This window comes from Heteronotia binoei, chromosome 2 (genome assembly GCF_032191835.1).
Source record: "Heteronotia binoei isolate CCM8104 ecotype False Entrance Well chromosome 2, APGP_CSIRO_Hbin_v1, whole genome shotgun sequence".
Taxonomy (NCBI): domain Eukaryota; kingdom Metazoa; phylum Chordata; class Lepidosauria; order Squamata; family Gekkonidae; genus Heteronotia; species Heteronotia binoei.
The window spans coordinates 154,063,543-154,091,525 of NC_083224.1; the positions used below are offsets into that span (position 1 = coordinate 154,063,543).

At 39.6% G+C, this 27,983-nt stretch overlaps 1 protein-coding gene across 4 annotated transcripts in view; it reads right to left on the reverse strand.

The window, feature by feature from the left end:
• Positions 1-352: 352 nt before the first annotated feature.
• The window catches only part of COL11A1 (collagen type XI alpha 1 chain), a 335,777-nt gene continuing 308,146 nt past the window's right edge, over positions 353-27,983 (reverse strand). For all 4 annotated transcript variants that reach the window (XM_060232292.1, XM_060232289.1, XM_060232291.1 and 1 more), the window contains 13 exons: positions 17,987-18,040; positions 17,082-17,189; positions 16,934-16,987; positions 13,036-13,089; positions 12,790-12,897; positions 11,782-11,835; positions 11,642-11,677; positions 11,476-11,529; positions 10,876-11,125; positions 7,391-7,503; positions 4,959-5,027; positions 2,835-3,068; positions 353-1,116 (listed from right to left, as the gene is read on the reverse strand). In XM_060232292.1, the coding sequence (XP_060088275.1) occupies positions 970-1,116; positions 2,835-3,068; positions 4,959-5,027; positions 7,391-7,503; positions 10,876-11,125; positions 11,476-11,529; positions 11,642-11,677; positions 11,782-11,835; positions 12,790-12,897; positions 13,036-13,089; positions 16,934-16,987; positions 17,082-17,189; positions 17,987-18,040 (1,335 nt within the window). In that variant the 3' untranslated portion in view covers positions 353-969. The remainder of the gene's footprint in view (positions 1,117-2,834; positions 3,069-4,958; positions 5,028-7,390; positions 7,504-10,875; positions 11,126-11,475; positions 11,530-11,641; positions 11,678-11,781; positions 11,836-12,789; positions 12,898-13,035; positions 13,090-16,933; positions 16,988-17,081; positions 17,190-17,986; positions 18,041-27,983) is intronic.

Sequence of the window (27,983 nt, forward strand, 5' to 3'; positions counted from 1 at the left end):
AGTTCACTCTAAAGCAGCTCTCACACTCTAAAAGCAATGTCAAAAGTGGACTTCTGTCATGTCTCTTATATGTTTGTTTGAACCACACGTTTCTCATCCCAAAACAAAGAAGAATTATTTTACGTGTGTGTATGTGTATGTACATACACACACACTTTTTCTGAAATATCCTGGCAACAGAAATGGAAACTTTAAAAAGTATGAGGTATAGTATCATGGAACAGCACCATAAAAGGCACTTCCCTTGTTGTAACTGCTAAGCACAAAAGTAGCAACAGCAGAAAATGTTTCCAGTTTTGCCATCTGAGGTTTTGCTGGTGACTTCAAATAACAGAGCTCTTGAACATCAATATATACAAAGGGATTTTTATTATTATAATTATTAATATTATTAATCAGGAAAATATGGAATTGATTCACTGGAAATTACAGCTTTATTTTTCATAATACATACACAGTGTTGACAACACCATTTGAAATTATTATAAGATAGGAGCCAGTTGCAATTGAGGGTCACATGCAAGTTTTGGAAATGGACACAGAAAGGAAAGCATCATACTGTACATAGAATAATTACAGTTTGTTAAACACACCTTCTTAGCACCTCTTATGTTATAATAGAAGGAGCACCATGACATTCAATTTTACAGCACCAAAATATTCAAGGGTGGGGGGGAGTAGATGGGTTGGAATGGGATGGTGGAGGCTGTTCATAAAGTTAGCCCTATGTTGCCTGCCTTTGCCACAGCATCCTTCACAATTTGTCAAAATAAGTTTAAGTCATGTGATTCTCATCCTATGGGGGCAGTGGGTGTTTTCTAGAGAAGACGTATTACCTGGTGAGACACATTTTCTACACCATCCTTATTCAAAACTTGCATGTGGCATCAAGTGGGTTGATGGTGGCACCAAGGTGCATCGTTACTTGCTGATCATCTTTTTGTCCATCATCTTCTCTTTGCTCTCATCTTAACCCAGGAAACAGACGGGACCAACTTCAAATCCAAACTTCTGATTCTGATCACCAAAGTCATTGATCATCACATCAACAACAGGCACTTGGTCGATTTTGGGAGTATTAATTTCAACAACAGTCTTTGCATAGCCTTTTCTTGACTGCAAAAAAACACATAATAAAATGCAGGTGAGGAATCAGTAAATGTAACAAATATCAGCTGTTCCTCCTTAGATTATCTGGAGTTAAGGAGTTGGGGAATTACAGCTCAAGAGCCAGCAGATGATTCTTGGCAAGAACCAGTACCAAGAATGTAGGCTGCTGCCATCTAGTGAAGTGGTACTGCAGCAACTGGTAACTCAAATGCTTCTGTGAGACCTCAGTCAACAGCACACTCAATAAACTGAGAGGAAAACTATTGTCTGAGCCACTTCTGATGGAGTTTGCATTCAGCTAAATTAACTTCAATGGGATCTATTCTCAGTGGGGGGGGGGCATTTCTGACATTATGCCCTGTGGATGTCATCCCCTCTCCCGTTATTGTCACACTCTGAGTTGATATTTATTGTCACAAAATATAGTGGTACCTCAAGCTTATATGGCTTCAAATTAGACCCATTCAAGGAATATCACTTTATCAATGGCTACTACCCATGAGGCTAAACATAATCTTTATGCTCAGAGACAGTATGCCACCGAATATCAGATCTTTCAGAGAAATGCTATTTCTTTCAAAGCTTCGCTTGTAGGCTTCTTTGGAGTCATCTGTCAGCCTTTAAATGGACCTTTGATTTCAATTACAAGGGCTTTTCTTGTGCTCTTAGGAGCTGCACTGAATGAGTGAGTGAGAACAATGTGTCAAACTTATTTTTGGTGGGAAGTAATGTGCCAAAATGTATGAGCTCTACTCCCAACTCTGATGTAATTTTAAGGTGGGGGGGGGAGGCAAGAGTATGTTTTCCTGACTCCACATCCAGACCCTGTGTTTGGTTAGAACTTTCACCAACTGTCAAAGCTACCTATATATATATATATATATATATATATATAAAATCTAATTCAATTAAATTGCTGAAGCAGCATTTGAGAATGGGAGGAGGGAGTAAAAAGGTGGGGTGCAAAAGTGAGGGGTAGGACTAAGGAAACATTTTCCCAATTGTGTATTTGCCAGCACAGTACCATAAAGATGTCAAGGAGCACATACAAGGCATACAGACCGGAAGTATGCAAACACACTGGAGGATTCTTTAAGGTTAGATGAGCAGTGATTCAGTACTAGCGAACATTTCACATATACTTTTAATTCTAATACCATTCAATCCATATCAGACCACAATGCCACTTCAGCAGCTTGTCAGATATGAGGAAGAGATACAAGATATGTTTAAGAGCTTTGGCACTGACTTCACTTCCATCTTCTGTTTTAGAGAGAAATTATATTAAAACTGGGATGGGGAAAGGGGGGGAACCTCCATTTGCAGTATTATTGTTATTCATCTTGTACTCGTACAGCAGATTGGACTGTACAAATGCTTTCCAATTACAATCTCACATCTTGGTACTATTCCTCCAACGGCTGCCCTTGTCAATGCATTTATAACAGCATACTGGCATCGTCTGCTGTTTTCTGTCTTTGCTCTGCCTTAAATAATAGAGAACATTTTTCCTCTTCTGAAGTTTAGAAGTTTCTTTTTAAGAGGGGTCAGATACTGCATAGGTAAAAAGGGGAAAAAAATCTACAAAAATGAAAGGATATGTAAAGGAGAAAGAAAAGGACCTTTGAAAACTTTTACAAGAACGGCACTAAGCTGAACTCATTTGCTTACCAAGATAAGCTGCCATCTCAAAACAGAAGAGAGCATCCTGGGCTTATACTTACTGCACAGCCGTCGTGTAGGGCTTTGATGTAAGGATTGTTGTCATAAGACATCTCTTCATCGTTTGAGCCTAAGAACCTTAGTGCTTTGTCGTAGCTGTCAGAAGAAGCTTCTTGCCAGGCCACTGACTGATGACAGTTGTAAGTGAAGTTTTGTCTGGCAGAGGCACTCAGTAGTTTAAGGAATGTCATTTGGACCATATTAATGGAATTGCCTTCAGCATCCACGTATGAAAGCTGAAAAAATTGAAAAGCAGACACACAAACAGGCAAATAAGCATGTGCTGGATTCTCCTTTCAAAGTGCAAAACAAGATTATATTTGACACAAAAACACATTAGCAGGACTCTTTTCTAAATCAGCTGACACAAGCCACTTTGTTGTCCCATTAAGAATGCAGGCAAGCTATGAATCAGTAAAGAGATGTGATTTATGCAGCACAACATGATTATGCATTTGGGAGGCTGTCACCAGCAGAGACTCATCCTCTCACTAGGAAGAACTGTAAAAAATGAGGAACAAGCCCCTCTGACTTTTGTACCCTCCAAGTGAAAACTGAAGACAATCCAAATCTCAAAAACAAATTTAAATCTGAACATGCGTTGAGAACCAGGAGCGTGTTGAATGAGGATCTAGGAAATTCAGGTTTGGATCCCTACTTGGCTATGCAAGTCTGCTGGATGGCCTTAGGCCACTCCTTTAGCTGCATCTACCTCACAAAGTTCTTATGAGGACAAAATGGAGAACCTTAAACCTTTTCAAGGAAAGGTGGGATAAAAATGTTTAGGTAACTAGTTTCAGTTCTTTCTGTAGCATGGAGAAGCTAACATACTTTTGTTTCTGACTGTGTCCCTTCATTAGTACTTCAAATTAACTGCAAATTGTATGCATAAAACTTCAGCTCAACAGGCATCAGAAAACCTGAGTTTGAAAAGGAGATTTTTATGAGGTGAGACTCTTTAGCCAGCACTAGATTTTTGAGTAACTTTTGTGGTAGCAATGTATTTTGATGTGCAGTCATACATTCTCTAGCAAAAGCCCCATGAAAATAATAAAGTCGTCAGAAATTTGAAATGTAATAACATTGCCTCATACATTGAGAGAACCAAGACAAAAATATATCACCTAAAACAATCAATTACTTTCAGTTGAGTGTAACATAAAAATTTCATTCTAGCACATAGACTGCCCTACCCTAACCATGAGCTCCAATGTGCCTTATTTTTAAGCAGGTTTCCTATTTTTATGAAGCAATTGAGATTTACATTTAGAGTTGGTCATTACATGTATTTCCTATGTCAGAAAACAATTCTTTGCTTCATGGCTTTGAATTGAACTGACTGTAACCTATTCACTACATATTCCTGAGAGGGATCATATGTGGTAGGGAAATTTTAATATCATACAAACAATAACAACAAAGAAATTAGGGCTATAGCACTAATTCTACTACAGGTCTAACATACGCATCGCAAGAGATAATTTCCATTCCTATGTTTTGTGCTACCCATTAGGGCTGCCAACTCTAGCCTTAGAAATTCCTAGAGATTTGGGGGTGGCATCTGGAGAGGGTGGATCTTGGGGTGGGCAGGGATGTGACACCAGCCATCAGTTCTTCTAGGGATAATGTTCTTTGTAGTCTCAAGATCAACTGCAATTTCAGGAGCACTCCAGGCCTCACCTGAAGGTTGACAACCCTGTGTATCTTATATAATGTAACCTCTTAATTTTGCCACTATGCTCTAAGGATACACAGAGGGGCAACCTCATTGGCTTCCCTCAAATGTGGAATACACAAGTTTAAATGCTTGCTAACCTGACCATGGGTGCAAGCCTAATGAGATGTACTGAGAAGTATGTTCCATTCTATTCAATGGGGTTTATTCCCAGGAAAATATTTTGAAGGTTGCAACCCATATGCTTGGAATGATGTGAGTTGTAAGTAAACAACAACATCAACAGAGTAAGAAGCAAGAAAAAGGCATCCTGGTGGACACTAGAGCTCTTTCTGCAGGTTTCTGCACATATCCACCTATGGACCACATAGTAATGGAGATTACTATATTTGGGTTCTGGTGTGTCTACCAAGTTGCATATTAATTTTAAAGGAAAGAAATGGCTATTTACCAGCTTGCCTCTCTTAAATTCACTAAACCAAGTTCCTGGATTTTCCTTTGGCCATGATGAAATTCTCACCTGTGAAAAAAGCACAGAAAACATGAGTGTTAACTGTGAAGATAAGAAAGGAGTGAGAATTAACAGAGTTCTATATAAAACACTGCTAAATTAATCTTTATTTAAAAATCCCTGAGCTTTCTGCCTAGTTCTAATCATAGTGGGAGATAAATTTATATCCAGTTCTCAAATTATGTATTAAGTAACCAGATGCATTAATTGATTTAATTTTTTCCAAGAATAATAATGTTTATACATCATGCCATCATACCATACAAAATGAATGTTACCTACACCAAAAACCACAAAATCAGTTTAAATTACCAGATTGCTTTAGTAAAGAAAGGCATTCTTTTTATAGTTTAGTAACCACTAAACCAGACCTACAGATATTTCCATATATTATCTCTTCCTAGTGCAGATCTAACTTTTCAGTGTTTCTTCTATTTTGGTAAACTGTGAGCCCCAACAGAACATACAGATCTTTTAACACTATCTAACTAATATTTTCTTTGAGGAACTTTTTCCTGCTTCTAGACTGTTGTACAAAGCATTCTAGCTGCTGTAATTATATGTAGTGCCATCATTCACTGATTACTTGAGATCGATATAACTCACATACAACAGACAAGAAGTTCCTGAGACATTCATTTCCATCTGGCAACATTTTCTGTTCTTCTTTGAGTGGTGATGCCTCACTTTCTCCTTAGTTAACTGGATCCATATTACTGCCTTTCACCTTCCCCATCTCACTCCATTCTCACTCTCACTTATTTTCCTCATTTTTCCCCTTAATCTCTACTCTTAGCTGCTGGAGCGTATGCAGTTTATACTCTCTCTCTCTGTGTATGTGTGTGTGGGAGTTATGTTGGGGAAGAGGGTGGGGGAGAGGGTTACAGAGAGTTTGCTGTTATATTAACTATCTTATGCGGAAAAGTGATAAAAATCTCAATGATAATTATTGGGGGGGGGGCGCATCGGGGTTCTGCCTCAGGCGGCAGAACCCCACGCACCAGCCCTGCTGGCATTGAAAAGTTCTGTCAGGTACCAGTGTCCACTACCCAAAGAACTTTAATTCCCAAAATTCCTTATGAACAACTGTCAAATTAGCCAAAGGACCCAACTGAGTCCCACCCATGCATAAATTAGATGATAATATGAAAGTGAGTGGTAAGAAATATAGATAAGGATGGGTTTTCAAATGGACATCTAAGGCAACACAATTAGCTGAAGATGGACTGCACTCTCAACATCTGAATGTATGGATACACATCCAATTTAGCACATAATTCCCAACCTAGGAAATAATAATAATAATATAATAATAATAATAATAATAATAATAATAATAATAATAATAATAAATTTTTATTTATACCCCGCCCTCCCTGCTGAGGCAGGCTCAGGGCAGCTTACCAGACATGTCAACGACCATGTTATAACAATAAAAACAAAATAATACAATTAAATAACATGGTATAAACCATGTTATACAATAGAACAATAAAACAAGATAATACAATTAAATACAATTCATAAGTTAAGCATTAGATAAATAATCTAAAAACAGTGTAACTTAATGGTGCTACAATCTCAGTTTGTACAAGATGGCTTGATGTTACTACTAGGTTCCATCTTAGAAGGCTAGTTGGAAGAGGGCAGTTTTGCAAGCCCTACGGAATTGGTTAAGATCCCGTAGGGCCCGCACCTCCTCTGGCAGCTGGTTCCACCATTGGGGTGCCTTTATAGAGAAGGCCTGCTCTCTAGTTGTTTTTAATTTGGCTTCCTTTGGCCCAAATTAAAAACATATGTTTTTATATTATATGCTATGTTATATTTTATGTTATATGTTATGTTAGACTGCTTATGTGTATGGATCTTTTTAGCTGAGCAAAAGCTTATAGTGTGAGTAAAGCCAATGCAAACCATAGACAGAATGACAAGATTTGGCAGCAAGAATGACCAGCTATTCTTTATGAGAAGGACAGCATTTCACATATGCATGTACAGATAATTCCACAAATGGTTAAGTATAGAAACAATAAAAAGGCTTCATTTTTCAGAGCTCAGAATGAGCTTTATGATTGCATTAAAAATGGCCGTACAGCTGTGGCATGACAATGAAAAATGCAGTTAGAAGCAGGTGCAGCAAGCAAACATCTGCATAAATGAGTATCTGAGTAGAATTGGGGGAGGGACTTGTATCTTTGTTCATATTGCATTATCATTTTGCTGCCTTATTCAAGTTTATGTAAATTAAATGAAGCAATTATCTTGCAAGAGGCATATGAATGAAAATGTATGTGTTTTTCTGTTTTAGTCCCAGTCTTGAAGTGACACAGCAGGAATAGTCAACAGTGAACACAATAATACTTGGTACTTACTCCTTCTGATTTCTTATCGGGATAGATGCAAGTTTCTCCACTTGCTGTGAAATTACAGTACACTTTGAACGAATCTCCAGAACAACCCTGGTTTGGATCAATCCAATATTCTCCTGAAATGGGGAAGAAGAGAATTGCTTTGAGGAATCAATTTGAACTAACTCTCGAGTCTGCTGTCATTTAAATGAGAATGAAAAACCTTAATAATAAAATGTGCCTTCACAAAGAAGATGTTCTGGGGTTTTCTTCCTGTTCTCAAAATACAAGTTCAAAATTTGTATTAGAAAAAACTGGCATTTAAAAAAAAAATAACCTTGAAAGCATTGCAAGGGATTTAGAAGCTCACTATCACAACTACTATGGCGATGCCAGCCTATCGCCTCCTGCCTCAGCGAGGGCAGCTAAATATACGTTAGTCTCTTCGGGGGCCTGATATGGTAGATGAGCAGAGGACCACTGCAGATTTAAAGTCTTTCCCAATCACACAGGCACCAGAGAACGTAACAGCAAACTATCGTTCTTTATTTACGAAATAGGCTTTAACTGGGGGACGGGATGTATATATAGAGGCTAGTTTGTATCTTGTAGGAATAACATTTGCTATACAGTATGTTGGCTAGACCCTCCAGCAATGCTCTGAGGTATTTCAGGGTACACACTTCTTCTAGTAAACCACTCTCCTAAACTTTAATCAGGCTGGCCTCTTGGGCTTTGAGTGCCTGGTCCCTCGAGTCGTCTGGTTTGACAAGCCCCAGCTCTTCTGACTCCCTCAGACCCACGGCTTTCCCTCAGCCACCTTATAAGCTCCTAGGAGCAGTGTATCATATGTCTGTGACCACTAAGGTCTTCCACTGAGACACTCTCTGTCACCTTCCTCTTCCGTAGAGAGGCACTCGTGACCTAGAGATATGCCTCACGCTCAGCCACCTGGCTGATTTCACAGAGTGTAGATAGAGCTTCACTTCACACCAAGCCTCTCTCACCACACTCCGAGTCCAACTCTCTCTTTCTGACCGTTTTTTTTTCTGACAATTAACCTCTGAGCTGTTAGCTGTCACTCAGGACTTGAGAGTTCTGAGCACCCCTGGCCCCCACCTTCGGGTCAGATGACTCAGGGCTCTCTGAGTCCTCAGCTTCTCCATTAACCCTTTGATTCCGTCACACTCACACAATACCAGGCTTTTATTTGGATGGCCCAGGCAGGCCTGATCTCGTCAGATCACAAAAAGTCAACAAGGTTGACCCTTGGTTAGTACTTGGATGGGAGACCATCAAGGAAGTCTGGGGTTTCTATGCATAGGCAGGCAATGGCAAAACATCTCTATTTGTCTCTTGCCTTGGAGACCCTATGGGTTGTCATGTCTGCTGCAACTTGATGTATCAAGTGCCATGGGGAACTGAATACAGAACCTCAGTCAGCAACTCAAAAACCTTGCTGTGTGTGCCATGTGAGCTGCCTGCTTTCAGGGAAGCTGCTGGCCAGTCCCCCCTGCATCTAGTGCCCTTTTGAAGATGGTCAGCAGAAGAAGCACACCTTGCTTGGGAGCCACTAACTGAAGGGTCCAATAAGACCCTGCCTGGAGGTATTAAGCTCTAAGATCCAAGCTGCTTTCTTCATTCTGAGCAGCTTGTTTGCAGTGCAAAGACTGCCTGAATTTGTATTCTTGCCCTGTTTCTGATCTCCCAACATGTCTCTGTCTTAGACTGCCTGGTGGACTGACTTAATGTCTCGACTATCCTTCCTTCAAGCCTTGGACATCTCTTTGGCTCATACCAATGTTTCTTTGTCTATGAACCTGATACCTATCTCTGAGACTGTGACTATTGGGCTCTGGCCTGACTTCCTACTGTCCTGCCACATGCCTCAGTGCCTGTCAGCAGGAATCACAAGAAGCAAGTTTTCAAAGACATATCATACTTCAGTTAGAGAAAACAGCAATTTAGACTTCAAACTGCTGTTGTTCTTCATCTGCTCCCCCACAAACCTAGGATTGGAAGACACCTGTACAGACAGAAGCACTTTTACATATATATGTGAAAAGAACTAATTCACTTTTAAAAATAAATAAATAAAGTTTAGCAAGCACATGTTCCATTTTTTCAGCTTTAAAAAATGGCCTCAACAGGGATAATTTATCTCCTTTTCTAAAGGTGTAATCCAGCTTTTAGAAACATGAAGATGTTTCTTCATGTGGGGAGAAGAGAGACATTACTTTAACAAAGAACCTGTTGTGCAAAAATAGTCATAATCATTGTCTTTCACAGCATCCTGAGATACATAGCTCATTGGAAGGTTTTTTGCAGCACAAGCACTTTGAGAAGTATTTTTCCTGACTTTGTATACAGAATAACCGTTTTCACACACAGCTTACCTTGTAGTCACAATCCTGTTCCCTCCGCAGCGTCTGTCCAATTTCCCACCATCTGCGCCAGAGTTACAGGAAGTGCCGTGGCTTTTGCGTAGCAAGCGTAAACTGGGTTTTAGCGGTTTACGTTTGCTACGCAAAAGCTGTGGCACTTCCTTTAACTTCGGCGCAGATGGTGGGAAATCCGACCAGATGCTGTGGAGGTGACAGGATTGTGACTGCGAGGTGAGCTGTGTGCGAAAACGGTCAGTGTTTCTCATGCCTATTGGAAAATGGCTCCTACTTTGATGTTTACATTGGTTTTATCTGCACTATAAACTTTTGCTCATACATATAAGCAGTCTTACAGATGCATATGACCTGTATCTGTGATCACTGGATAAAAGGCAATATTGCTCTCCTGAATGCAGGAACAACTCACAAACAACTGTTGTTTCACCTATTAATGGACTATTTCTGAAGTGAGGCGTTACATGTAGATTTTTTACATGACCTATAAGCAAGTAATTTATGTGATAATGATCTCCTCTTCCTCATTTTTTGCTGGTCTTTGATGACCAGTGCATAGGCATACTGTGATGGCGTCAGTATTCCCCACTCCGTATTCCCCAATCTCTTGCTGCCAGCTAGCAGCATCTACTGATAGGTGAGCAAACTTCTTTCCCTCTTCTTCTATGCCACTAAATAACGATAGCAGATGGCACAAAATTCCCTCCAACACTCCATTGAATCATATATGGGAACATCTGCAGTATTATCCTTTGTGGCTGAGTGATAAGTCACTCATTTCATAATTCAACCGAATCATAAGAACAAATAACCTTGAAACAATACTGCTGCACTATAAACCTTTTTTCATACTCAGATATTTTACAAATATTATTTTTGTTAAAACACTAAACTGTTTTTTTTAAAATACACAGAGTCCTTTCATGTGATGTTTAAGATTTATAAAGGGTTTTAATATTCCTGTTTTAACCTATGCGAAAGGTTTTAACATTTCATTTCATTTTCTTTAGAGACTACATTAACCATATAACTAGAATAAATGACCTGACTTTATAGCTTAGCAAATCACAACTTCAATATATTAGCCCTTGTCACGTAACATTAACATACCATCTGGGAAGTCTGGGTGACAAAGTTGTAGATCTTTGCATGTCCGGGCTGGGTTGTTTTGAGTCCCCATTGGGTATTTCATGTGCTCAATATCCTGCTTCAGAGAGTTCAGTGAACCAAAGATCTCTTCCATGCCATCCGTGTAATCAAGGATAGCATCAGCTGCATCCGCTAACATGGCATCTGAAGATCTCCTGGTCTTTTTGGGTGACTGGATTGGCAAAGGTTGAATGACTTCACCTGGAGGGCCCTAGGGATAACAAAACCAATGGCTTTTCATTGTGTGTGTTTAAAAAACAAACCAATCCACAAATAGAAACAAAGCTTGGGCGGAAAGTTGAAGAGATTCTATAACTGTTCTTGTATGATGAGAAAGAAACTCTAAGGTAACTATACCTAAAGATTATAAGACATGAAAAATAAAACACCTCTATAATATGTACATAAAATAAATGCTTGCACACACAGAAATGCCTTAAAATTGCCTTCGAAAGATGCCCAGGCTCAGAGGAACGTCTAAAAGAAAACGAGAACAAACACCAATAATGTTTTTAAGACAGTGTAAACAACACTGATTACCCAAGAAACATTTTTACTTACAGGAGGTCCAGGGGGTCCTGGTAAACCACCATCACCCTTCTGACCACTAGGACCCTGTGAAGTAATACAAGAAACTCCATGTTAGCAGTTCTAAAAAAATCATCACACAACTTAGACTGAAACAACATAATATCAATAATGGGAAAGGGTGACTGAAGTTACTTACTGTTGAACCTTTAGAACCTTTTGGACCCTGAGGACCCTAAAAGAAAGATAGCACAGATATGTTATTAGACAATGCTACATTTGTGCACATCTGATAAATATGTCAATGCAGAATGAGATTCATTTGGAGCACCTACTTACAGGTAAACCTGGTGGCCCAGGAGGACCAACAGGGCCAGCAGGGCCAGAAATTCCCTGGGGAATAAAGAAGGGCACAAGGTTAATTATTCTGTTCCTCCTCTGGTTTATACTTTAAGCAACCACAGGAAAAAAATACCTTACTTCTGGAAAGGATTTTGTAAAAAAAAAACAAGCTTGCTAACATAGCTGGGGACTGGTGCAGATATCAAGCAAAATATGCAAATATTATGCAAGAGCAGAAGAGGTGGGAAATTTCTATAATTACTAAAGAAATATTAATGTCTGATTCAAATGGTTTCAAAGCTACAGAAAGCTCGTGGTTGGTTTGTCGATGGAAAAGAACAAGTGAAAATAGAGGGAAAATCTTCAAAAGAAGAAAGGTAGGAAGATTTGGTATGGAAGACTGATGAATAACATAACTACACATGTGAGCAGGAAGAATGAGCACATCCTCTCATTCATTAAAATATAACAGCCATTTATGGTTTACTGCAATTGCAACAATTTAGGTATTATTAATAGTTCAATTCAATAAAAGTCATGAGCATCCCCTATAGAGAACGATTCTTTTGCACTCTGTACTTGAATTTGGGAGAACAACTCGTTTTCTCCCCATCGCTATGATTCCTTTTATATGGTGTTGTAATTTTTGTGCAGTGCTTTTATTTTTAATTTTTTTTTCAAAAAATCCAAAAATGATAAGCAAGAATATATTCTACTCAGTTCTCCTCTACAAACTGCACAACTGTTTGGCAGCTGTCCAAACACATTTTGTATATTAAATGGACTTATATTTTAAAGTATTCCATTATAGGACTGAAATAGACTGAATAGGTGGGCTCTACTTGTGCCTTTTCAGGTGTTAGCTCTTTCAAGTTGAACAGATTCTCCCCCCAACCCCTCCAAGTTTGAAGTAGAATGAGGAAGGTGAAAAATGAATATATATGAAACAATATATTAGAACAAGATAAGAAACATAGAGGAAGGTGTTTGGGCTTTTTTACTCACTCCATCTCCTTTTGCTCCAGGGGTTCCCTGTGTGCCGGGAAGACCCCTGTCACCCTTTTCTCCCTGTTCTCCTGGAGGTCCAATCAGGCCAATCAAACCAGGATGTCCCTAAAATATATGAAACATTGAGAGTGAGATAACAGATCTAAAACCACATTGATTTAAATAAATATTACTTTGTGAAAAAAATGTAGAATCAAGCTGTTATTGCAAGACTTTATATGCTAACAATATATCTTTGCTTACCTTTTCACCTTTGGAACCTGGGTCACCTTTTAGCCCAGGCAAGCCAGGTGGACCCTAGAAATGTCAAAGAAAATAATGTTAAATGAAGACAAGGCTGCCTTTTGTAGTTCATGATATTTACCTGAAGGTTTTTTCAGATGCAGACAGAATCACATTCTGAAGCATTCAATCAACAATGTCAGGCCATGCACCACAGGGCAAAAGGTGACCTTTAAGAATGTGCCCTTACAATGTGCTTATCACAGGAGGTCACTGCACTAATGGCATGCATGATTTTGACCCCACCTTAAAGAGCATTTGAAATCTTTGCACAGCTTACTAATGTACCAGCCATTTAAATGAGTATCCTGATACATGCTTGGGATTGTAACTTTATGGCTTTATTTAAACAGCACTAGCAAGACAAATAGGCTTCCATGTGTGGCTCATCCTTCTAGATTAAAAAAAAAAAAGCTTTGTGAGGGGAAAACCATGAAGGCAATACTTGGCATATGATTAATACTATTATCTCTTCCCTGCCACTATCCCTCCCTGCTGCCCACCAAGCTAGTGATCCTATGACAGCCCTAATCACATGTTTGTTGAGAGCAAAGAAAGGAGATCTTTCAATATACAGACAAGGATCTCTGGATCATTGTTTATGTCTTTCCTCCTTTTTGATGAGTTTAGAGTAATCTAATCTTTTTTTTGGTGGTGAGGGGTTCTTCTTCCAGTAATGTAGATGAAAACCAAAGGAGGTGCTAGAGAAGAGGAGATTGGATTTATACCCCACCCTTCACTCAGTCTCAGAGCAGTTTACAATCTCCTTTCCCTTCCTCTCCTCACAACAGACACTCTGAGAGAGCTCTTTTGAGAACTGTGACTGACCTAAGGTCATTCAGCAGGTGCATGTAGAGGAGTGGGGAATCAATCCAGTTTGCCCAGATTAGACTCCATGCACTTACCCCCTACACCAAACAAAGGACAAAGCAAAACTATGGTCTTTATAGTTCTGCCTTAACCTAGTTCCTTTGGTGACAGAAAGCAGTATGTGTAGAACCCAAAACTGCTTCTGACTTATACAAGAAAAAAAAATCTCTATCACCATTCTCACAACCAATATAAATGTCTGGAGCACATTCTAATGACAGACATTCCACAGAATTTCCTTGGCACCTCTCCTTGATAAATTTTCATGCCATATTCTTTACAGGCATAGAAGGGAAGTGTGTTAGTAAGACATTTAATCATTAGGGGAGAAAGCTCATACATCTATTTAAGACCAGTTGGACTGAGGTTATTCTAATGGCAATTAGAAGGGAAATATTAGGACAGGGGAGATAATATATGAAGATTTCGTCATTACTGGCTGGTTCTTCTAGTCAAGTAATTTCTTAATTTTATTCCCTACAACTAAGGTTGGAAAAAACCATTCTTCTACAAATCTGATAAATCTTTTCCAATTTGCAGGAAAGATACGGCTGGTGTTATTTAATCTGTACAGCATTATGTAGGGGGGCGGAAACCCTATCCTGGCAAATTATAGAGGGGAGGGAGTCTTCTATTTGTTAACATGTATTAATTACTCTTTTAAAATGAACTTGTGAATGATTAAAGGGTCCTAATAGGAAGGAGGTTAGAGTGGTTCAGTATCTCATGACAACCGGTTGCCTGCTAGCAGAGGAGAAGAGTGAAAATTATATGTGGGAGCACTTATAAGTCACTCATAACCAGGCACAGATTTGAAAGAGCTATTGTGCTCCCAAATACAGTTCACTGGATAGAAGCTGGTCAGAAGCTGGGGTATATCAACTGTCAGTGGGAATCATTATTAAATTTTCAAAGATCTATAGTTAATCCCTCCCTATTTAAACTATGTGTTACTTACATTCCTATCACTACAAAATATATGACATTTTTTCTTCCAAACATTAAAAACAAAACAAAAACTCTTTACTGGGCATATTTGGGCAAGCAGGATTGCATGACATGCCTCTTCTGCAAGTAAGTTAGTGGTGTAGCTCCCTTGGTTCCCACAGAGGAATGCAATTAAGTATTGGGATTTAAGATTGCATTTGAGATCCAGTTTGGCTGCTTCTTTAAATCCAGAGATTCAGAAGTCAGAATAATTCGTACTGCAAATATGAAGTGTGGCTTAGATCCAACCATTTACTTAACAAAGTCTGAAGTCTTCCTCCAGCCTAAGGAACCTTCCGCCAAATTAACTGGCTCTTCCACTAGATGAAGAGGCACTGAACCTGGAAGGAAGTTTCAGACTTTGCTGAATGGAGTGGCTGAATCCAGGTGGGTATTTTCCCATTAGCTGCAAGCATGTTAGCATGTATCCAGGAACATGATTTAAACCAGGGGTATCAAACATGCAGCCCAAGGGCTGAATGAGGCCCCCGGAGGGCTCCAACAGGCTCCTGAGCAACTGGCTATCATCTGCTTCCTTCTCCCTTTTTCTTGCTTCCTTCTGCATAACAGCTTGCTTTGCAAGGCTTGCTCAATCACACACGAGCTACAGAGTAAAACCTCTATTTTCTCTGTTAGCTGAGGCTCCTCCCCTAGGGAGGAAAGGGGAGGCACAGCTTGCTTTACCAGCCTCTCACAATCACACAGCAGAGCTGTTGAGCCAAGCCTCTCTTCCTTCTATTGGCTGGGGCTCCTCTCCCTCCTGGTCCCCTGGGGAAGGAAGGAAAGAGCCAGAGCTTCCTTTGTCCAGTTCTCTGGATCCCATGGGAGAAATACAAAGAAAACACCTTTAAGACCAACAAGTGGTAATGTTTTAAGCATGTTTTAAGTTTTTTAAAACAATCTCTTTAATTGTGTTTGTGTTTAATTGTGTTAAGACCAACAAGTGGTAATGTTTTAAGCATGTTTTAAATTTTTTTAAACAATATCTTTAATTGTGTTTGTCTGTGTCTTTTATAAAGTTTATATCTATGTTGCCTGGCATTACATTCTATGGCACACGTGGCCTGGCCCAACAAGGTCTCATTTATGTCAGATCCGGCCCTCATAACAAATGAGTTCAACACCCCTGATTTAAATGAATGTGAAGATTAAAATATACATCTTAATTTTTGTGGATTAAAAGTGACAAAATACCTCAAGGGTGCGAAAAAGGAGACAGAAAGCACCATCATCCAAGCTTGCACAAGAGAAGTTCCTGGGAGATAATGCTGACATTTCTCCCTCTTTTCAAATGTTTTTAAGTTTGTATCTATAGAAAGATATAGGATGCACTGAAAAAGTGACTTGGGCAAGAATTTGGGATTGATTTCCATTTTATATTGATATAGTAAGCACCTCAGGTACAGAATGGCCCAAAACCAGAGTCACAACTGCCAGAGTCACTGTCTCTGATATTGACAGTGCACTGTGCCATCAATCATATGTCATGCTCAAGACCTGGAGTCATAAGGATATGTCTGGATTACACTAGGTCTTGCTGCACATTTGCAAACACCTCCCATATGGCTTGACGAGATACAATGATGCTGCTTTGCCATATGATACAAAGGATGCTTCTGTACACATATGAGAAGTGGCAAGACCCAATATGGCTCCACTACTTACCAGAGCCTATCAGACCTTTTGCTGCATTCTGTTAAGTTCTGGGATTAGTTTGCACCCAATTTCATTCCAAAAACAATAGCAAAAATCCAGCAGACATGCCCATAATGTTTGAATTTGATAGCACCCTTAATACAGGGCAGGGGTGGCCAATGGTAGCTTTCCAGATGCTTTTTGCCTACAACTCCCAGCAGCCCCAGCCATCAGCCATGCTGGCTGGGGCTGATGGGAGTTGTAGACAAAAAACATCTGGAGCGCTACCGTTGCCCACCCCTGATATAGGGCATATGATTTAAGAACTCTTAAAAAAAAAAAGAATCCCACAAAGAAAGGTACTCACCATAGGACCTGGTGGGCCATCTTGACCTGGTGTTCCAGGTAGACCTTGCTCACCCTACCAGGAAGACACAATTTAGGATGCTTCTGTAAGAGTACATTATGGAAAATATGAAGAAAGCAATTAAAAATGTTACAGTCATTGCACTCACCACAGGTCCAGGAATACCCCGAAGTCCCTCTGGGCCAGGTTTTCCTGCAGGACCCTGAGGTCCAACTGGGCCTGTTTTTCCTGGAGCACCTTCTGCACCAGGTTCACCCTATAAAAATATACCAGGTGAACAAAGTGACATTAATTGATTATTTAACTGTAGGGATAAATAAGGATAAATCAATTGAGAGAATAAGAAGTTTCTTATGTTCAGGCTAAGAATTCAGCATTCCAAAGTCCAAGATCTTATGTATATGAAGACTGAGGAAGCTTCTAATTGCTTTTGTGGTCAGACACATTGCTCAGTATCTAGATATGTTTAAATAACTGAAGTGTGAATTCAATTGATCTCTTTTCAGTAACAATAATCTCTCCTACAGTGGTATGCTTATAGACTATTTTTCATGATCTGTCTGGTAGATGTGAATAAATGCTGTGTGTCTGCATGGTTCTGCCACCTTTATTTTCCTATAGCAGGATTACCAACAAAACTACCTATTTATTTTGTTGTTAGGGGAAGGCCAATTCACAGAACCTTGTTTCTCATGTGATAATGCCAAATATAGCATAGTGCTCAATGCAGACACATTGGGTGCATTCACACATACTAAATAATGCGCTTTGCAACGGAATTTTTACTGTGTAAGAATGGCAAAATCCACTTGCAAACAGTCACCACGTGAAAGCACCCAGTGACAAAGCAATGTGGCTGAGTAATGTCACTCATTTCATAATTCAACCAAATTGTAAGAATTGGCCTTTAGTGCAGTCCATTATCCATCATTTAAGATGTTAAAGATAAGGGTTAGAAGAAGGGAGAAAACAATGATGCCTCTACAGCTGGACCAGCTACAAAATGTCAGAAACAATAAGCTATTTCTGTAGAATGAAAAACAACAAGTTTACCTTTGCACCTTTTTCTCCTTGCCTTCCTTCTGCCCCAGCTGCTCCTGGAGGTCCCTGTCACAGGAGGAAGAAAACAATACATATGAGAAAAGTGATTGCTCACATGTCATCATTCCTTCTAGCCATGGTTGACTGTCAAGTACATATCAATAAGATAGTAAAACAAGAGCAGACACAACCATGGCAGGTTTTTCTGCTTACTCAGAGGGCTTTGTAGGCATGAAGAAAATTAAAAAGACACCCCCTACACACATACACTATAGTTTGATGAGCATGCTTAGAGGCCTCTAAGAAACAAGGAATGCTGAGAAGGGTTTACCAGCAGCTGGAGAAGGAAAATGAAAATGATGCAGGATGATGAAATTGGCCCACTCAAGTCCTTAAAGTATCATAGAGAGGAAGATTTGGTTCAAGAACATTTCCCAATTGCTTCCTCTCTCCTTGATTCTTCAAAGGCTCCCTAACATGCATGGCACATTTTAAATGTACATCAAATGGAAGAAAAATATGACCAGCCGTTATTCTTAGATGATCTGAAATGTCAATGAGTAATAAAGCAGACAAAGTGAATCAACTGCAAAATCAAACTGATTCCTTGGCTTAAAAGTCATAGTTCAAATTCTGTTCAAATTTTATTGAAAGTTCAAAAGATGATGTGATTAGAAATTCTGTTCTCCATGAGACAATGGCTCAAAATGATTTCAAATATAAAGTAAATAATTAAAAACTATAGTAACATAAAAACAGAGGAAGACACAATTTCAAGTGTGTAAAGTGCTGTCAAGTCACAGCTGACTTATGGCAGCCCCAGGGGGTTTTCAAGGCAAGTAATCAAACAGAGATTTGTCATTGCCTGCCTCTGTAGATTCTTCCTTGGAGATCTCCCATGCACTGACCCTGCTTAGCTTCCAAAATCTGACAGGATCTGGCTATACCATGCCACCTTGCCTCAGCATATTCTATATCATCGTAGATAGTTCTATAATATTCATTTTAATAACGTAAAAGGCAGCAGAGTATATGAATTAGCTCCTCAAAAGACCAGCAAATCAAGAGTTCTCAGAACTGTGCCTGGTGGGCATCTGTGGAGTGGAATTTGAGGGGTATGGTGCTACCATAGGGAATGACCTATTTATGCAGATTTCCTCTAATACAATAGGTAAAAACATACATATAACAGTTTATAAACAGACAGACAGACACACACACACACACTGCATTGAAAGCCAGATCCCAGAGCCAAGACTTTATGGGCTTAGTCTCAGCTGGATGGTATTTTATACCACTGATCACCAGTGCAGCTGAACCTTCCATTCCCCACTCTCTTCTTCCCCCTTTGGAACAATATAAATCAATCCTGACCAGGTGTGGTTTGATCATGGCTGACCCGAGGGCACATGTTGCCCCAGGTAGCCTCTCTGATCGGCGGGTAAAGCAGCATGGAGGCTGGCGGCTCCTATGCCGGCCTTCCGGCGTGCTCAGGATGATCAGCTCTGGGGCAGCAGAGGCGGAAAGGACAAGCGAGCCACTGAAAAAGTGGCCATGCCGCTGCCTCCTCCCCACTTCCTTCCTGTATTGGGAAGGAAGTGGGGAGGAGGCAGAGATGCGGCTGCTTTTTCAGCGGCTCGCTCGTCCTTTCCGCTGCTACTGCCCCAGCGCTTTTATTTTCTGGATGTGTTGCTGAGAACTATGTTGTATACTACTGATCACTGCAGAAAGTCTTTGAGACCAAAACATGTATGGTTTTGTATTGATCATTTGATATTTATCATCAAATGTGTATAGGAAAATTATAAAAGCTTATGAGCAGGAGGAGGAGACTGGATTTATCTCCTTCCCTTTCTCTCCCTACAAGAGACATCCTGTGAGACAGGTGGGGCTGAGAGAGCTCTGAGAGAACTACTCTTGAGGGAATAGCTCTGAGAGAATTGCGACTGACCCAAGATCACCCAGTTGGCTACATGTGGAGAAGTAGGGAATTAAACCCAGTTCTCCAGATTAGAATCCACCACTCTTAAATTTATTCTTGATGACTCTTAAAGCAGCCTGATATTCAGTCCATATATTTTTAATTATATTATTATGCACGCTATAAAATAAATATATTTCTTTTGATGCAAATTTTATTTGCTGAGCTTGACAGTTGGAGCATTCTTAGTTTATTTTGGATTGAGTTAGCTTCTGTCGTCTCCTTTGTTTGATCAGTAGTACTGACCACTGTCTTACCCAGACTTTGTAGATCCAACCTTAGCTTCTGAGTCAAGCTATTAAGCACTAGTGACTAGGACATGTCTGCAGAAGGAAGGAAAATTAGGAAGAATGCTTCTTTCATTAGCCCATATAGCCACCCAGCCATTGCCTGTTCTGACTATGCCATGCATCGACCATATGGTTATGGAGTGCCCTATATTCAATGAGTTGAGGGCTAATTTAGTCACCCCTTTACTTAAAAACATGGAATTGCTAAATGTGCGAGCCTAGGTGTGAAGACGATTATTGGATACAAATGATCATGGCACCCTTTCAGTAGCAAAATTCATAAGCACAATAATCAAAGAGAAATAACACTAAGGTCTTTTAAAATAATTTTTGGTTCTAACTTCTGCTTAAGGTGATAGCTGTATGAATAGTACTTGATATATAGAGACTGTGCCACTATGCAGGAGAGGGAAGGAGAGACGGTAAAGCCATTGGTGTGTTTCCACCAATTTGCATCAGTTGCCCTGAGTTCCTCTTTTCAAAAGAAGAAGTCAGGATATGAACAGCATAAATTAATTTCTGTGCACGTTTCCACCTATTTGATCAAAGCAACCATCAGCACTGCAAATGCAAATTCCAGCAGGTGGATCCATCCATATCAGCAAGAAGTCAAACAGTGATGGAGTTTCTTGGAGATGAACTGATCTATTTTGCCACATGCTTTCTGTGTGCAGCAGTTCTTTCCAGACACAATGAGCTTAAAAACATACAAAAGAATATAAAGAGTCTCCAAATTACATGCAAAATGAAAGAGAAGAAAATCTGTTCATCACAGTCAGATACAATACACGCACAAGTGCCTTATTTGTGAACAAACCAAACACCCTTAACACAAGGTACTCCATGGCTTTTCCTCTACAGATATTTTTTAGTACAGGAAAGTACATTGTTATCAGGGCCATAGCCAGGATTTTAAAAGTCAGGGTGCTTTTTAAAAAGTCAGGGGGCATCCTTTCTCATTCATATGGGGTTTGCTGCTTCTCAGCTTTCTGGAGTAGGGGCACTGAATGTGGTAAAGTCGAGGCAGCCAACCCTAACACTTTGGAGTCAACTTTATGTGCAAGCAGGGGAGCTTTGTTCCACCTCCCTTTCCCCACCCCAGCACTTTGCAGCCAGCAGTTCCATCCATCCCCCCTCCCTGACCCATTTCACATGGCTTCCTCCACCTCCCTCCTCTCCACCTGCTGCTTTTGCTGCTGCAGTACACTGCTCAGCTCTCCCAGTTCTGGCTGCTGCTGCTGCTGCTTCACTGGCTCAGCCATGGTAAAAAGATAAAAGCAGGCTGTGATCCCAGAGGGCTCCCTGGGAGTTGGAGACCCTGCCCAAAAGTCAGGGGGCCATGCCCTCACAGGCCCCCCTGTGGCTACAGGCCTGATTGTTATCTATTATTGTCAGTAAACTGTCAACAAAGATGCTTATGTTTGTATTGATTTTGGAAACTTTAAAATTTCTTCTTTAATTTGTATATATGTGTCTATTCGATTAGACAGAATGTCAGGCTAGAAATTGCTGCATTCCAGTTGCCCAAAGGCAATTAAAGAATGGTTTTATTCCACTGTTTTCATGATACATGTATTTTGGCATAGCAGATGTATTTCAAAGCCAATGGCTCATTATTTAATTAGCAGCTGTGCCAGCACTTTTCACCCATGATCATTCTGAAGGGTTAAATTGAGGCCTTAACCAAGAAAGCCACAAAGTTTGGCAATGGGCCCTCCTTAAAGCGAAATGTGCTCTTGTACATGCTCTGTCTATGTAATTTAAAGTGATCAATACAATGCAAACACAAATAAAAAGGTCAAATGATAAAACCACTAAAGGCCTTCCAGAAAAGAAGACATTTTAATAGCTTCTGGAAAACCAAAAACAAAGAGGTCTGGTAAATTTCTGGAGATCGGGTGTCTGCAGACTGGAAATTATAACAACAACAAAAAGCCCTACTCCATATGTCTTTCATCTTAGATTTTCTTGTGAATGGCACACAGAGCAGGGTAACGGATGACACCATTAAGCCATAGGTTCTGTTGTTGCCATCAAGCTTCAGTATTTATTTGCCTTCCATCTCAAACTGCATCATCAACTCATCCTTGTCTTTTGCACCCATGTGGGACACAGGAAATGTGGTTTTACACTATTTACAGCACAAAAGCTGAGAACCAACGAAAGGGGGCAGGAACAAAGTATACGTAGATTGATTCAATCAGAAAGCACCAGAAATACAAGAATAGTCCAAAAAGAAGCATCAAGGTTTTTAAACTCTTAATCAAAACTTCCTGACAAATTAATTAAAGTATATTTTAATACATCATTCATAGTGCAACAACAAAGCAGGAATCAAGTTTCACCTTTAAGACCAACCAGGTTTTATTCAGAACGTAAGCTTTCCTGTGCTAAAAACATACTTCTTCAGATGAGGGGATCAGGTACCTAATCCCCTCGTCTGAAGAAGAGTGTTTTTAGCACACGAAAGCTTACGTTCTGAATAAAACTTGGTAGGTCTTAACGGTGCAACTTGACTCCTGCTTTGTTCAGCTGCTGCAGACCAACACGGCTGCCCACTTGGATCTATCTTATTGCAACAACATTCCTTTTAAATCAAAAACTCTGGTTGTTTCAGACCACTTAGGTGTCCTTTTCATATGATTTGGGACAGGGTAATTTAGGACTGCCTGTTTTTCAGTTTTTGGTTAGGTAATCTACATTGCCTTTAGCATGCCTCCTCCCTGCCCCAAGTCATCTCTTCCTTTTCTTATTCAGAAAAACTCTCAACCCCTAGGAACTCCTTCTTCCACATCCTCTGCCAATTAGGAAGCCCCCCTTCTGAGCCCACCTAAATTCTCTTCCCCTTTCTTAATACTGGGGGAGGGAAGAATCTTTTGTACCCTATTCAATTTCATGTCCCACAACTGAATTCAAAAGTTCCCCCCATGTTTTCATGGTATTTGGATCCAACTATATTCTGCCCTCACATATGCCCTGTTATTTGCTGCACTCAGTCTTGACCATACTTTTTATTCCTCTGTATTTGATTGCTTGAATCTCCACCTCTGTCACTAGCAAGTACCTTTCTTATCGGATCCAAATTCTCCTGCTTTGTGTATTTTGTGTTCTTGTTATTATTTTGACTGGGTGTGTTGCTGTAAGGAGATTTCATACAACCTCTCCTAAGTCCTGAAGCACTGGATTTAAATTCGCTGATCTCTTCCCACTTGCTTAAGGACTCCACACATTGTCATAGATCCTCGGATTGTATTGTGATGGTCTTTGTTCAGATTTAAACATGTCTTTCTCTAGCCGGGTGTTAATAACTAAGCCAGCAATTCCTAGGTGCAAAAGGCAGCAAAGGGAAAGTCTTTTCCTTACACTTGGCTTTTATAGCATGAAACTGGGTTTCATATCGGAAAAGATGCTCATTCACAGAAGTGTGTGTCTAACATTTGTATTGCAGACAACTCATTCAGTGTTCCCTCTAAACGGTTTGTATGCGTGGACATTCATTAACACAGGAAGCCTCACTCAGCAGCAATCTGGAGCCACACAGGTCTTGTACTGCTCATTGCCCATTTAAAGATTATAGCAGTTATATTCTGCACAGGATGTGAACTGCTCCACTGGGGGTGGGGGAATTAGAGAGAACATCGCTCATGGTAACACTGTGCATAAAAGGATTCCCTCATTTGCAATATTAAAGATAGCTCTGTAGATGTGATCTCATTATGTAAAATACCAGCCTCAATTTTGCACCAAATGGGGAATCTTTAACTTAACTTGGAATTTTTGATTTACAGTGGGCAACATGTGAATTTCTGGTTGGGATTAATATATATTATTTAATGCTCATTCCAAATATTATTTAATGCTCATTCCAAATATGTTTACTTATCAAACTGTTATCATAAGTAACATAAAAATGCACTTGAGATAACTATAAGGACAGAAAAGACTTTTTATAGATTACATTTTAGCTATATATTTAGGTATATATGTATAAATATACATTAAAATGTTAAGTATGAATGGGTGCTTGAAAATATGTACACCCATCAGCTGACACTGGTTGTGCTTTACTGGGCATATTAAGCAGATCCATGTTTCTTGCTTCATAACAGAATCATATGCTATGACAAAGTAATTAGCAAATCCTATTCACCTCCCAAGACCCACTTCAAGCAGGTTTCTAAAAGCAAGCATCTTCTTATATGAGAAGCCATGGAAGAACTTCATAATAATTACAAATAGGGTGGTTTTTCTGCATAATCTAGGGATGCAGCTGCAACATCAATTAGTAGAGCTTAAGAACACTGTGATCGCTAAATTATAAGTACAATGACTCATGATTACTAAACAAAGGGGGTACATTCGTTATCAAACAGTGCCAATTCTGCATTGAATGCAAAGTGGATAAATGAGCAGCTCTTGTAACACCCTCTGATTGCTGGCATTTCGCAGATGGTACTTCTGCAAAAGAAAGACAGCTAATCGTCATTTATTTTACTCTCTCACATTTGGGTGTTGGTTTTTTTTTAAAGGATTTGATAAACTGGTATAACTGGTATAAAAGATCCCATAGACAAGAATATGAAATTAATATATGTCCATATATAGCTGTAATCACAGGCAATGCATTCAAGTCAACTGAACAGGATTGGTGGGGAATGAATCCAGGTGTGCCTAAGCAACTTTCAACAAGAGCAACTTACAAGTTCTAAGTGCTGCTTATGTGCATGAATCTGTGTTGCAGGATTGAGAGGCTCCTTGTAATCATGATAGTATTTATTACTTTATGTTACATGTGGATGCATTCATCAAATCTATACATCCTGTGCAGGAGTCAACAAAATGGATAGAAATCTCATTTGGTTCATTGTATGCTAGCATTCTAAAACTGCTACCGTTGTCTCATTCTTCAGCTGAAAAATTTCCTTGAAAATATGTTCCAAATGCTATTCACAGCCATCAGTCAGCTGACTGAAAATAGGCACTTTTAAAGACAGTATCATTTGTTATTGACAAAATATAAATATAACACAGGCATTTGTTATGATCAAATAACTGTTTGCCATATTATGAGTTTTTCTGTGTATATTTACTCAAGGAGAGGAAAGGAATTTCACCTCATTTACAAGTGTTGAGAGATATCCTGCTGAGGTAGCAATATGACCCTAATGGAAAAACAAGCCCAGCATAAATCACTGTTAGATCCCACCCCCCAATGTTTCTTGCAATTCTATATGACATATGAAAAGGTCTAGCATTTACCTGACCAAGCATTTTCCCTTGGTTCAAAGTTTTAAAAATGGATGGAAGCCATAGCCTACATATAGCCAGAATACAAACTCTCATACAACTGTGTGTGTGTATTCTCAAGAACTTGGAGATTCCTCGACAGCCAAGGTTTCCTTATTAAGAAGATCAGAAGTGGTACAGAAGCTTTCCAAAAGGCAATCTGACAAGGAACTATTGGGTGTATTCAAAGGCACATTCCTGTTTCTTATATAGAGAGATTGCCCTTACCTGGTTAGCCTAGGCAAGCCTGATCTCATTAGGTCTTAGAAGCTAGACAGGGTCAGCCCTGGTTAGTATTTGGGTGGGAGACCACCAAGGAATACTAGAGTTGCTACACAGAGATAAGCAATGACAAATTCCCTCACTCCTCTTGAAACCCCTATGGAGTTGCTATAAATCAGCTGTGCATTGACAGCCCCTTCCCCACAGAGTAAAACTGAGATATCTTTTGTAACTTGCAAAATATTCCTATTTGCTATATGAGTATAAAGTGGAGAGCATCTCATAAAAATAATAAATATTTTTAGGGATGACCAGTGGCTCAGTGGTACAGCATAGACCTTGTAGTGGAAAGACTCAATCGCTGGCATCTCCAGATAAAGAATTTCAGGTAGCAAATACTGGAGAAGACTCCTACTGAATGACATCTTGGGGAGCTGATACCAATCAATATACACGATGCTAAGCCAGATCAGGAGACTGCAACCTAGGGTTCCTGAGCCAAAAATGGCTCTTTTAAATAATTAAATTAAGGCATATTAGACTGGTTGTTGGCACGCAAGAATAACTGATATCTGAAGGGAATGGCAGGCAATTTTTTTTTTCTGGGATTTAAGAGCTTCGTATTGATGCATTACAGAAAGGGGAATTATAGAGTTAAGCAGTTGCCAGTAATCCAAGTTGCCAGTAATTCATGTGCAAACAATGCACAGATTGATGCCATTGCTCTAAAACAATTGTGTAGATGAAATCCTGTGTGTGCTACTCCATAATAAAAGACTTGCAAAAACTACTATTTAGACTGCAGAAATTTTATGGACTAACATATCAATTATCAGTACTGTTATGTATCTTTAGTTATACAAATAGGTTTCTCATCCTGGTTCTTTGCTGATTTTTTGCTCTGAATTTTAACGTTTTGGCTCATTAATTGTAAAAGTTTGTAGACCCCTGAGCTAGATGGGCCAGTGGTATATTAAGCAACTCAAAAGTTCCATTTTGACTTTTTACAAAAAACTTCCAGAAGTTATCACAACTGTAGGTGGCTTACACACTGACTGAATACTACTGTCTTGTACTTGAGAGTACATAGTGAAAAAATTAAATGAGCTGGCTTCTGACATGAGGATGTCTGCAGCCACTGAAAAGAAAAAGTTGCATCTTTGTATAAATGCCAATTCCATATAACGTTTCTCCATATGATTGTATATCTAAAAATGGTATTGAATGAAGTAAAATAAGCATAACGTTATTTTGGGAACTTGCCCTTTGATTCTTAAAGCTAGCATAGTATACAAACAAAGTACACAAGCAGAATGAGATGCATTCAAACACTCACAGTCTCTGAGGTAAGAATGTCAATTCAAACATACCCAAGCCAAAATTAAACCTAAAATTAGCTGTTGCACATTGGCTTGGGGGTATTCTGAATGAACAAAAACAGTCCTGGGATTAATGTAAAAAATTATTTCACAGAATTGTGCGAGTGTTTCCGTTTTGGGAAGGGGCAGGTATGGGAAAGGAGAGAGACTGAGCTGACCCACCAAACAGCTGCTACTTAAGTTTTGTGTCATGAATTCCAAGCCTGGCAGAAGAACAGGAGCCCTTGCTGATCTGGTGGGGCAGTGAAGCCACATGGCAATGCAGGAGCCTGCCAGCCAATTGGGTGGGACAACAAAATCCGGTCGGAGGGCAGGAGCCTGCCTGCCAGTTCAGCTGACCACCTGCCATTTTTAGATGCTGGTCAGGTAGATCTACTCTTCCCCCAATTGTACACAAGCTGAAAATGGCTAGGTCTACCTGCCATTAGAAATAAGTACATCACCCCCCCCCCCCCTTTGGGGTATAGAGAGGCTAGGCCTACTGATAAGAAATAATGAGGCTGTTATTTTCTGTATTCTTAGACCTGGCCTTTTAATCAAAACTTTCATGACAAACTTTAATGCATCAACCAGTTCATGCCTATTCCTATTTTTCAAGAGTAGGGATACCTGTAATGGTAACAAGGGTCTGGACATTTCAGGACAATGAAAAACATGCCCTCCCCAAAGGCTGGCTCTGAAATTAACAGGGAGATCTTTGAAGTACGTATACCCCCCTGCATTGCAGAATGATTTACATGCTTTCTGATGTGATTAAGTCACCATGAAGAGTTTTTAGCAGATAAGTTTGGCAAGGTTAATAGGTTGTTTGAAAGCACTCTCCCATAATGCAAGAGAAAAGTGCTAAAAGC